The 13,302-nt window shown below is 26.2% G+C and overlaps 1 protein-coding gene across 1 annotated transcript; it reads left to right on the top strand.

Moving 5' to 3' along the window:
* Positions 1-4,044: 4,044 nt before the first annotated feature.
* Positions 4,045-11,006, top strand: LOC148238079 (uncharacterized). The gene is made up of 4 exons (XM_088206165.1): positions 4,045-4,116; positions 5,367-5,523; positions 8,909-9,013; positions 10,621-11,006. Exons 1-4 carry the CDS (start codon positions 4,105-4,107, stop codon positions 10,797-10,799), a joined length of 453 nt encoding a protein of 150 aa, XP_088062291.1. The 5' UTR covers positions 4,045-4,104; the 3' UTR covers positions 10,800-11,006.
* The last annotated feature ends 2,296 nt before the right edge of the window (positions 11,007-13,302 follow it).

Here is a 13,302-nt window from a genome sequence, read left to right as displayed (position 1 = left end):
TAGTGTGACATTTTAAAATTATTTAAGTTAAGTGGACATTTTAAAATTTATTAAATTTCTGATTTACATATCGTGTTTTATTAATATTTTATTCCTATTTTTATGTCAATCATAAAAAAATGTAGATTTAATTTTTTTCGACCGTATTTTTAAATTTATAAAATAGTATGTAAATATATTAATGGAGTTACGTAATTAAATTAAGTCACATCTTCATATTAGCATTATTGTAATAAATTGTAATATTACCAAAAATAGCCAATAAATCTATGTAACATATTATATTATATATTGAAAACATATTAATTGCCTAAATAGAAAGCGTACGATTTTCACACATGTGTATTTAAAAATGAAATCAATAAATATTGGTATCATTTTAGGTAACGTGTAATACATGCTAATATTTGGTATTTCATAATATCTTGTATAACATTCGAATTGAATACAATAGTTGAGCTCAAAACATATACTTTTAACGCTTTCAATGGTACTAAGAACAATCCGATTCAAAGATAGAGAAAACCATTCTTCCAAAACAAACAATCAAACAATAGCTGAATGGGCGTTAATGCATAGTGCAACAACATTTTGAGGTGAGAACTCGAAGGATAATTAATTGATCGTTGACATCATGCGGAAAATAGCAGTTTGCGAGTTTCGTAATTGGATGAAAATTAGTCTTTTTTAGCTCTCGACAAGATGCTCAAAGGGATAATGAATATCAAACAAGGCCCCAAAGACTACTATTAAATATCATCGTGAAACCAATTTCCATGTTCTCATAAAATACCAAAATGATATTAAAAATAATATGCATTAACTCTAATCCTTGGTTTTAATTTAAAATTACTAATTTCACACAAGTTGTTTGGCAATTTATATTTTTCATAGTACAAGGACAATTTTATAATTGAGGAAATCGTACAAAAAATATATAGTAAATTTATTAACATATACTCCATATTTTAAAACTAATAAGGTTAATTATGTATAAGTTTATTTATAATAAATGTAGGAAGGCTAGTTGCTTAACTTTATTATTTTTTTATATGTGTAATATATTTTATAATAATTTGATTCAGCTTTATTTCGCTTGAATAATGCATATTTTGTTAAACTTTTCGAGTTTTATATGTTATGATCGACGGCGGAAGAATTTGGTAAGAATCTTAGAACGATTGAATTAATAAGTTTTTTTTATGTAACTTTGTTATACAAGTTTTATCAGTATTACATTCCTTACAAATAATATCCGATACAAAACAACATATTTTTTTGTAGATGATAATAAATAAATACAATATAAATGTGATACTTTTCGTTAGATATCAATTATTAAGGCAAATAATAAGATTTAAACAACTATTTGTAACCTAATATTTATGCTTGATAAAACAGTTAACCACATAAAAAAAATGATGAAAATCTAAACTAACCAATAAAAACTAAGTACGAATATGTCATATATAAATATATAAAATATGGTAATGTTTAAAAAATAGCCTTAAATTACATTTACACATTATAATAAAATAATATATAAAAATATATAGATTTGTTACTAGGGAAAGATATTATAAGATTTTTTTGCAATATTAATTTACTATAACAATAAACAATTATTGTTATAGTAAAGGAATGTCTTTTGCATAAATCAAATTTTAAATTACCGCAGATGAAAATTTTTGAGTTTTTCAATAATAAAGAAGTATAAGATAGCAAACAATTTAATATTTGCTTATTACATTTTAATTATTAAATATGATAAATATAAAATATTGTGTATAATTAATTTACTTTGTTATTTTTACGGCTACTTACGACGCGTAGCAATTTTAATTATTTCGCTGGGATTTAATTTTCTGCCACAAATGTTAAATTTTATAATTTATATGCAACGTTATACGCTGAATTAAAACCTGTTTCAAGTTTTTTTTATTAGACACGTGTAGCTTTAGGTTAGCAACGATTTTATTAAATGACAAAAAATATCAGTATTGTGGGCCATTTAGGATTAATTAATTGACTATTTCGAAAAATTGAAGATATAAATCAATTAATAATAGTTTGGAAATCAGCGGATTTTTAAAATTAAGTCTTACAAGAAAAAAATGTATAAAGCCACTAGGTGTATATAAATAGTATATATACAATAGTTTGCAATAAAATAATAATAATAATAATTAAAAAAACCCTTATTTCTTTTTTATCCCCATAAGTTCTGATTATATTCTAGGTATTTAAATTGTTTTAAAATAAGTTAAGAATTTAAATATAAATATATTTAAATCATAATATACAATTATATAAACAACCATAAAAATGAAAAAAAATGTTTGATAAAGAGAACAGAATTAGTGAAAAACAATACTCAAAATATAATCCAGCATTAATTAAAGTGGTTTAAGTTTGATCTTGGAAAAAATAATTTATTGCCAGTTTCGGTTACAAACAGATATTTTTTATAAGGATATTAAAATTTCCACAATATTTAATAAATATAAGTTTGGCTGTAAAGTGATACTTGAATAATTTTTTTAATGAAAGTGGTCCAAGTCCACTTTCATTTTTTTTATTTGATTTTGTCAATATATTTATGTTTATAAATTAGCTTATCTAAATATATTATATTTTTTTCAAAAAGTCATATAAAAAGAAACATCACTAGTTAAACGCGCCACTAAGAATACACTTTATAAAGCACATAATCCGGAGGTCAAAACCTTAAGGCAAAAGGCGCCTTTGGGAAGTTTCTTCAGAGGATGTCTTAAATAAGGTGGAGTGCTTAGTGGTGACAACCAGCCAATAAAAAAAGGGCTTGGTAGATATTATATAAAGACTGCAATGGCGGACCGGCAAGATAAAGGCTTAAAGAAATTCTGAAGTCAGGCAAAAAGAAAGTGAAACTTCTAAGGATCGACCCAAGATCAATTGTTTGGCTTGGTTCACAACTGTTACTATCTATGGCGTCTATCGAAAGAAGAGTATTTCTTGAAGCACTGTTGGAAGACTTGTGATAAGCCAACAGTTTTATTTTTTTCTAAAAAAGTCTTTTAAGCCATTCTTATTTTTCTTAAAAAAGCGCCAGAGAAAATGTTTTAAAAGACATCAATAGAAGATAATGCGAAATCATAAATTCCTAACTTATTATTGAGACGAGAAAGGTGAAAAAATAATAAAAATTCTAAGCCTTTAAAATATATGAAGTGTACATTTGTTTATTACAATATATTATGTTTTACGAAAGTGGTTTAAGTCTATTTGTGGCCTACAAAGATATTATATAATATTAATTTATATATTATTTTTTTATAAATAATCACAATACATTAGATTAAAATAATAATCAATGCTTTTAAATTTTTTTTTATTAACTCAAAACAATAGTAAATAGACTTTTACTACTTCTAACGGCTCATGAGATAATATAAACAATTCTAATCTTAAATCTGAAATTTTTCTTATTCTGCAGTATTATCATACAATAAAAATAAAATTAGATTCTAAAGAACCTTTAATTAAAGTCGGGACGCTCACAACATAAATTGTAATTTTATGCAATACCTATTATAAGTGTCTAAAATATTTTGCTTAAAACCAAATCATTATTTTTTATACTTATATTTGATAAAGGATTTTTGTGCTTTGTATTAAAAAATCAAATTCATCACCGGCTTAATAGCGAGTGATTGAATCCAATGACTGTATTATATTTCTTGAGTAATTATTTGAAACATATTCGTAGTTCGTTCCGAGCGATAAATCACCAAATATGATTCCAAAAAAAGATCGTGCGATTTGAAAAGACATTGACGAAAAACGGAATGCGTGCCAAACAACTCGAGCAGAGACTATATCCGTTGCCTGCGTGAATTACGATTGCGCAACCTAGCGTAAATTGTTTTTTTCTATCATCAGGGTGGGGATAGAAAAAACCTTAGACACTCGCCTTTGTGATACTTCCCTCTCTCTAAAATGCGAACCAAAATACGACTATTTTACGTATATAAGGGTAACGCGACCACCTGACTATCATCAGTCAATCACCTGACTTCGAGTGATAACAAGTAGCGAAGACAACCAACCAACCACACACCCACCATGAAGTTCTTGGTGAGACTCAAATAGTGATTAAAAATCGAATGCATCTGATAGTTTCAAAACAATAGTCCAAATACATTAAATCTTTAATATAAAATATATATTTTAATAATATACTTTTACATAATCCATTGAAATCAATTTTATTGATGTGTAAAATTTTTTACTTGTTGTATTCAGAGTGAATTTATCTACAATAATTAATCTATATTTTAGTGTTTTTGCGTTAAATAAAATATATTTTAATATATTTTTATTTTATTTATTACAAAAAAAATATGGTTACATTTGCTATAATTTTAGTAATTGCGAATTTAAAAGTAAGCACTAAAATTCTGGGGCTATTAACTGCACCAAATTGATAATAAACATATTTTATAATATCGTGAAATAATCATTGCTTTGCTATACTAGTTAATTTAATTTTAATAATTTATTTCTTTAATTAGCTTATTTAATTAAAGAAATTAAACGTCTGTGAATACTGTAGGAATATTTTCGAAAGGTCTAACTAGGATTTAAAGAAATATATATATATAAACATAATTTTATATGCTTAAACTTTTTATAGTTAAAGCATATAAAAATATAAGTTGAATAGAACTGATGCATTTAAAAAATCCCCACTTTCTATAGTCATTTGAATTTTCTTAGCAAAAAAAAAACATTATTTAAAAGTCAGTGCTATTTTTTGCTAGCATTTTAATACTTTAAGAGCCTACCATAATTTTTATGAGAAATGTAATTCAAAAATCACAAAGTAATTTTTTTACCATATTTTCCTGATTTTATAAAATACAACAACATTTTATCATTCGAGTATTTTAAAAAAATATTTAAAAAAATCAGGGGCTTTAAATACATACAGTTTTGCTTTAGCTAATATTATGTTATTTATATGCCTTAAAGATTTTTTAATAATCTTTATTTAATAATAAGTTTTTTAAAATGTTAAGAATTGATTTTTTAATTTAAGATCCATCTAGTTATTAATTATTTTAGATAAATTTTAAGTGTCTAAATTAAGCTTTACAAATATATAGATACATTTATAAGCACATGGGCGATTTTTCATGATATTTTATATTTCTTTTACAAAAAAATCAATTAATAACCGCTCTTAAAATTAACTGGCAATAAATTCGTGAATATCGCTTTCTCAGTTAATATTTAAAACGCCCAGTACATTTTAACGTAGACAGTGAGAATGTTTTTTAAAATTCACCTGAATTGTATATACATATATAAATATATTTTTGCAGATTTGTGTCTTGGCTCTCGCCTCCGTAGTTTGTGCTGAAGAAGTAGCAAAGAAAACCGAAAAGAGAGGACTTTCCGGTTTGGGATATGGACTTGGTGGTGTTGGATATGGCGGAATAGGTGGATACAGTGGATTGGGATATGGTGGACAAGGACTTGGTAAGTTTTTCGTTTTTTTTAACAATCAATTAAAAAATTATGTAGGTAGGCAAAAATGTCATTCAATCGATTAATTTTAAGATAAAATAAACATGACAGGAATATATATTTCTCCTTCACTAGCAATTAAAAGATCCTGTAGTTTGATTTTAGAATTTATTGTTTTAAATACAGCTGAAGTAGCTCATGATGAGAGAATTTTTAATACATAATATTTAAAACATTTCAATTTCAATTTATCAGCACGATAATCGTATATAAGATATAAAGAATCTAGATAAAACTAATCTGTAATTATCAATAGAAATTATAATTAATAAATAATCACTAATTTCAATGTCTCAGATACGATAAAAATTTAAAAACATAAACACAGGAATTTTGAAACAAAGAATCAGCTTAATAAATTAACATTTATATTTTATATATCAATCCTATTTCTCTTTTTATTACTGTTGAATCTAATAAATGCAAGTTTTACTACATATTTAAATGATATAGTTTAGTATAAAAATTATTGTTGCTCGATTATATATATATACATATATTTTACTTTATTATTCATATATGTAAATATGGAAATGCAACTTTTATTATACACGAAAAACCTGATATTGAGTTATGTTATTTCGCGTAAGTTGAAAAGTTACACATTGAAATGCGAAACTTTTACCGAACTAAAAAATATATATTTCAATAGTAAAAACCTAATATTTGCTCAAACAAGCATACCATGAACTCCTACACTAGAGGTTAGGTTTTCTTTGCAAAACCGACAACAATAGCGTGGCGCTCGTAACAATTGCTCGGATAATGTTCCGTTTATGTCCAAAAGAAAACCTGGACAAGGTCGTTTCGCGACAATACTTTCCACAAAACAAGCCTTTTCCCCTTTATTTATTCTCTATATCTTTTGCGTCTGTTTGTTCTTTCCGTTTTGTTTGCCAGATTCTCTGGCGATGTTTGAGAAATGAGACTTGACACAAAAAGTGATTTTTTTGTTATATGGTTTGCAAAGTAATACATATTTCAAGATAGTAAAATATATTAAATACAATTATAAAGACACATTACAAACTAACCATTCATTATTTGCTAGTTGTATATTATGATTTGTACAATGGGAATTATTAAAACAATAATATGATTTGTCAAAGTAAAATGTTTTATATAAAAGCTTATTAAGTATATAGCACTTGTAGTGCAATATATATATTATAAATTTATAAATAATGTGAATCATGATATTAAAAACACCCTTTTCATTTATCTGAATGTAAGTGGGAAAGATCAATAATAAAAAACAAATTTAGCTACTTTTAAATACGCTACAAATCATATATTTTAGAATTACCTGTAAAGCTATAAATTAGTATTTTAAAGTAGTATATGAAACTGAACGTCTGTAGCTTATAAATATCATAACAAAACTCAATAATACTTTAATTTTAAATTTTAAAACACGGTTTTTAGCAATTCAATTCACTTTTAAAATAATTTTAGTTTTATATTCATGTAAAAAAAATCTTTTAAAATAACTGTTTTTCTTTGCTAGATTTTCGTATGCTCAACTTTTTAATGAAATTTAAAAAAATATATAAAGGTTAATGCTTATTAATTTACTGCTTGTAAAAAATAATTTATTTACAATAATGTAAAAGCATATTGCTCAATTTATTAAATGCAAAGAATTTATTTTGATACTATTTTTTAATTTATCACTATTTAAAATATAATTTGTAAGTGTAAATTAAAAAAATGAGTCCTTAAAATAATTTTAATTTTAATAATAGATTAAAATAAAATCAATTTTTATTTTATTTAAATGTTAAATTAGTCAAGTTAATTAAAAAGGTAATACTAGTTAAATTATTTATTTATAGGCTACAATTAAATGTATCTCTTGTAAAAATAATAATTAATAAAATTCGATAGCATATTTTAAAGTAATATGTAATATCATGAGACAGTAATTAACCAGTAATCATACACAATAGTAATAAAGATACATTTTAAAGTAACATGTGCGACTATAAGACAAGAGTTAAATATATATTTTAAATCTAGACATCTAGCGATCTTGTATCATTAAAAAATAGATTATTATTTTGTATTTGTAAATAGAGCTTATAGTATTTTCTGTTACCCTTTTTAATTAATTTGATAGTAAGGTTGTATTAATTAGAAAATTAGGGAATAGAATATATATTCAGTAAAATAAAATTTATTTATATGCAAATGAGTTATGTTGATTTAAAAGCTACTTTTAGATCCATTTCTTGTACAAAATACTAATTAATAAAAATTGATAGTACATTTTGAAGTAATATTTGAGACTATAAGACTAGAATCTAGATGTCTGGATCATACCAAAGATCCTTTTTTAGAGATTGTAATATTTTTTGTTAGCCTTTGAATCGTATTTGTTAGTACTATTAAATTAAATAAAGAAGTAGTAAATATATTTTTTAATTAAAAAATTGAATCAAAATGAAAACAAGCTATGACTAGTTAAAGCTTATTTTTTCTTAAAAAATAAATATAAAAATACTGCATTTTAAAGACCCATATAAGGCATTGAATATAAACTTAACTATACATTTTAATAACAAATTTTATTTAGCATTTCAAATTTTCAATTGAGAAAAGTTTTACATGATTTTCTATTTCTAATGATAAATTTTAATATACATTAAATTTTTTTTAATCAGCTCATTTTATGTTTGAATTAATAAAAATAATTGCATGCTATATATTTCAGTCAAAGTATACATCATTGCGCATTTTAAACGCTAAAATTATTAAGAAACCATTTTACCTTATAATACTACAATAGATAAAAGTTTTTGTCAGATTTGAAAGATCATTGCAATTTTTTTTTAATAATACAATTAATTAAAAAAAATATTATGACTACTTTTTATTGTTGCGTCACTGTCCTGTAACATTCTGTAAAATACACAGAAAAATAACTTTATAGTATTATTAAAATAAAAATCTTTTCCTGAACAATTACTTTTAATATTTGTATACATTACACATGTCCTGTACCCGTGTACAATATGCCTAATACGCGTTGATAATTTTACGCATTTCGCAAAATCCACACGGTCACGTACGATATCCCACGGTATTACAATTCAACCATTGTTACGGTCGTTTGTTTCGCAGAAATCCCACTAATTACTCCCGTCGAGTGATACAAAAATAACACGTGTGAACTCGCGCGCAGGGGAAAATTTTCGATTTTTATTTAACCTATGCGTTTTAAAGCCATAATGGGAAAACAACAGAAGAAACACGCCGAGGTCGACTATTGAATGCTTCGTGCTTTCGTTACGAAACGCTATAATATTACGCGCTAATGGTTTTGCGAAAATTTCAGGTCACGGATACTATGCGGCACCCGTGGGATACTCTAATTTGGCATACGGATCGACCCACGGCTATGGTGGTTATCCAGGATACCTCGGATACTCAGGATATGGAGGTATAAATTTTTAATTATTTTTAGAGACATGCTACATCTATAACAGCTTAGTAGCAATCTAGATTAATATTATATACTAATCTCAATAAGGAAGAGAGCAGCATTAAGCTATTATTAGAATGCAATTCCAATTAAAAAATATCATTGCTGATTACTGTGATTAGTTAGAGAGTGAAATTATATAATATTTATTAAGCATACATACATAAATAAAAATATGGTTCTTCAAAAAAAAATACACATCAAAGAATTTTTTTTCATTACGTACATTGTTACATTTTTGATTAGCGTCGTCTTAGTATTTATTAGATTTTAGCGATGTATGTAAATGGAAAAAATGGAAAGTGGATTGAATATATCTTTAAGATAATCATAAAGTCCAAATTTTAAAAAGCAAAATTTAGAACGGATGCCATTTAATATAATTCACACAATATAGGAATGGGAGGTGACTAAATAGAGATAAGAGGCAGGGTCCTAAATATTAACTATTCACAATTTTAATGCCATATAAACATTAACATAAAATAAATTTTAAACACAAAGAATTTAATTACATAAAGAATTAATTAACAATTGTTCTTAAACATTTCTAGCCTACTTTTAAATACGCCTTCATTACTTAATAATCTTTTTAGCATTAAAGAATATAGTTTAATTAAATATCGTCCGAAAAAATATTATGCAAGATATTACTTAATATTATTTTAATTTAAAGTTTTTTTAGTGTAGATTTATTTATTCCTAAATGTCCTTTCTTAAACTATTTTATAATAACTAAATCTCATCTTGGTTAGTAACTATTAATGCGATCATATTGAATATTAAGCTTTCAGAGATTTCCTCATATATATAAATATTGAATATACAGCGATAACATGCAATCCATTAGGACACGATTTTATTGTAACAATAATAAAATTATATTGCTGTTTAAAATATTATTTTCCTTGTCAAAACTGAACCATCAATCTTGATTTAAAATATTATTTTACCAGTCTTTCAATATAGCCAATTTTGATACACAACGTCACGGCGATGGCGATATCATCTCACGCTGGCAGTTTACATCGGTAGCCCATTTTATCTACTGCAACTTCACCGTAATATCAGTCATAAACCCCAGCGATTGTCCGATAGTGTGGGCGATGGTTAAATTGATGGGTCTTTTGTAGTACTATATATGGCGATGGTTTTAGGAAACTATTCCGTGTCGGGTGCATTTCGCACAGTGAGGGGCGTTCGATATTGTGCTAGATATATGCAATGCAAATGTTTGATATTTTGAACAACACGACAAGATTTGCATGGACGTTGCGAGCTTTGATTATACACCGTCGCTGCATCCAATTTACAAGGATACGAGGATACGATGGACCCGGAACAATCCAATATTTATTATTGCTTCTACCCATGTGTATATGAATACATGGTTAAAAACATTTGATAATATGCTTATTGTTTGATATACATTTACTATGAATTTCCCTGTGATTTTTAAATTAATATTCGCCATTCAATTTATTATACGAAAAACTATTATAGTTAAACGTGTTATATTTTTAATTAACGAGACGAATTTTATTCAAATGTGATATATTTTAAAGGTCTCGGCTATTCTGGATTGGGATATCATGGACACCACGCTCCAGCTGTGAGCTACGCCAACCAAATATCCTATGCTGGACACGGACACGATCTTGGATACGGATACGGAAGCGGACTCGGATACGGATACGGTCACAGCCACGGTCACGGCCACGGATTGGGATACGGATATTATTAAAATCAATGTAATGAAAATCGACAATTCAGTTACCACCCGAAGAGACTCGTATAGCTAAATTTTATTTAAAAAAATATTTCACAGCGCGTACATAACACAAAACCACCTCAACGCTTTTTTAAATACATGTAAATAAATATGACACAAAAATTATATTTTTATGTTAAAAAAATGTATATAAAAAGATCTCTCAAATAAATATATTTTGTGATATAAAAGTTATTTTTTAATATTTATAGAATATATTACAATTTATTACATTTAAATGTGAATATCTATTAGCTATGTACAGATATATTTACTGTTGGTTTAGCACCTATTTGGCGATCGATAGTACAATTTCTTTATAAGCAATGAGGCTGTGCCATACCGATGCACTATAAGAGAGGTATTTAATCTATTATACTATGCAACGAAAAATAAATATGCTTTACAATAGTGACCCATGTCTTAAAGTGCTTTTAAAATTTAGGGTTCTTTGAATATGTTCATCAGCTTAAAGCTCTAAAGGCTATGAAATGTTGAAGCTTACAGTCTTACGTTATTTAACCATGATGCATTTCTAAAACTCAAGGTTCCTCTATCATCAGTGGCGTAGCTATGTGGGGGCGGGCCGACCCGGGCGGCACTTGCTTGGGGGCGGCATATTCGCGATGGGATCGTCTAGTGTGGTTCTTAACTCTGAATGCATTAAATCATATATAAATCCACCAATAACAAGAGAAAAATAATAACCAATTTATTATTTTAAGGAATGCTGATTTTATGACCCTGCAAAAAATGTATGGGTGGGGGGGGGCGGGCAATTTTAAGGATCGCCCTGGGCGGCACATACCCTAGTTACGCCACTGCCTATTATGTATTATATTTTCAGGAATCCGTATATATTGTAACATATGGCATTGCCAACGTTTAAGATTATCAAAATATTAATCATTGTGCTGTTTTTAGCATATATTTTTTTATTAATGATTTTATTAGTTACTTCTGTATTCCCATATTTGAAATAGTCTAAAAATAATTAAATATACACGGTTGAAATATAAAGCATTTTATAATATTTTTTATCTTTTATCACTTTTAAACCATATAATTAGTTTTGCCAAAATGTAGCCACTATCAAATAGTACTATTTTTATACAGTGACACTTTGTAATGCTGTCACATTACTGTATTCTATTTTCGCAAAATTTTAAATTTAGTATACATATATTTATATGTTTTGCCAAAAGGCTAGCAATTGAACTACAAATGTATATATTGCCATCTTTCGATACAAATTTAATTAACACGATATTTTTACAAGCTTATGTTACATTATTTTTAACCCTCGAAATAGTTTTGCTATCATGCGAATACGCGTAATGTGTTAATAGTCATTTCATTTTTAGCAACCAAATGAAATTAAAAATTTGGATTTCCATAACATTAAAGATCGATATTTTGATCTAACTTATTTTAGATGGACTATTAGCTATATATTCCAAATATTCGTTATTCTCAACTTTTCGAATATCAAACAATAAAATTAGTAATATTTTACTGAAGCAAAAAATACATTTTAAATAATAAATACAGATATGTATTAAAATATATTATTTTATAAAAAAATTAATAATATAATACTTAAAATTTTACTAAAAAATTTGAGTTGAAATTTAATAAAAAAACTGTAATTTTTTAATAGCTTAAATTAAAAAAGCGGTCAAATTTTTTTGGTAAGCATGATAGAACATATAAATTTAATAGAACATATTTTTTGCTATAACGAATGAGCCATATGTTTTGTTTTTATACCTTGGGTAGGATCGTTAAATAATTCAGTTAACTGCTCATTATGTTTTTTAGATTAGGACGTTATGACCATATAGCTTTAATTCTGCTTTCTCATATTGTATCGCTAAGAGCTTTGAGAGTTAAATTTGTAACGCGTTTCTTCAAAACATTCCATCGATATGTGGAGGCAGAAAAAAAATTATGTAACTCCTGAATAATTGCGAAAAAATCAAATATTTCTCTACTACTAATAAATAAATATGAGAATTACTATAAGAAACAAAGACTGCTCTTAGATTTATATCTAATATGCGCTTTTAAAGGACAATATTTTTACACATTATCGTAACTCTGATCCCTAATATTTTAAACATAATTCTAATAGGAAATCATACAATCCTTCACCGGTAGTACCTCCCCGTAATAAGATAAAAAAAAAAAAAAAATCACGTATAACGATTTGTTTATCTGAAATATTTCTACCTACACACCTTACAATAATTGTGATTTTCTCTATATGACATACGTCCGGTGTACAATCAAGTATAATGGAAAAATATTTAGAAGGTTTTATAACTTGCATTATTTATTTTCACCTGTAGCTAATAAATAAATTATTTTGCTTAGAAAATATTTTCCCAAATAATGGGACATATTAGTTTTAAGCTCATTTGATCTAACATAATATAATCAAACTTAGCAATCATCTTTACAGATTTAAAAAAAA

This window comes from Plectrocnemia conspersa, unplaced genomic scaffold (genome assembly GCF_051122295.1).
Source record: "Plectrocnemia conspersa isolate PC_06_02 unplaced genomic scaffold, ASM5112229v1 ptg000002l, whole genome shotgun sequence".
NCBI classification, from domain to species: Eukaryota; Metazoa; Arthropoda; class Insecta; order Trichoptera; family Polycentropodidae; genus Plectrocnemia; species Plectrocnemia conspersa.
This window is presented reverse-complemented; position numbering and strand designations above follow the sequence as displayed.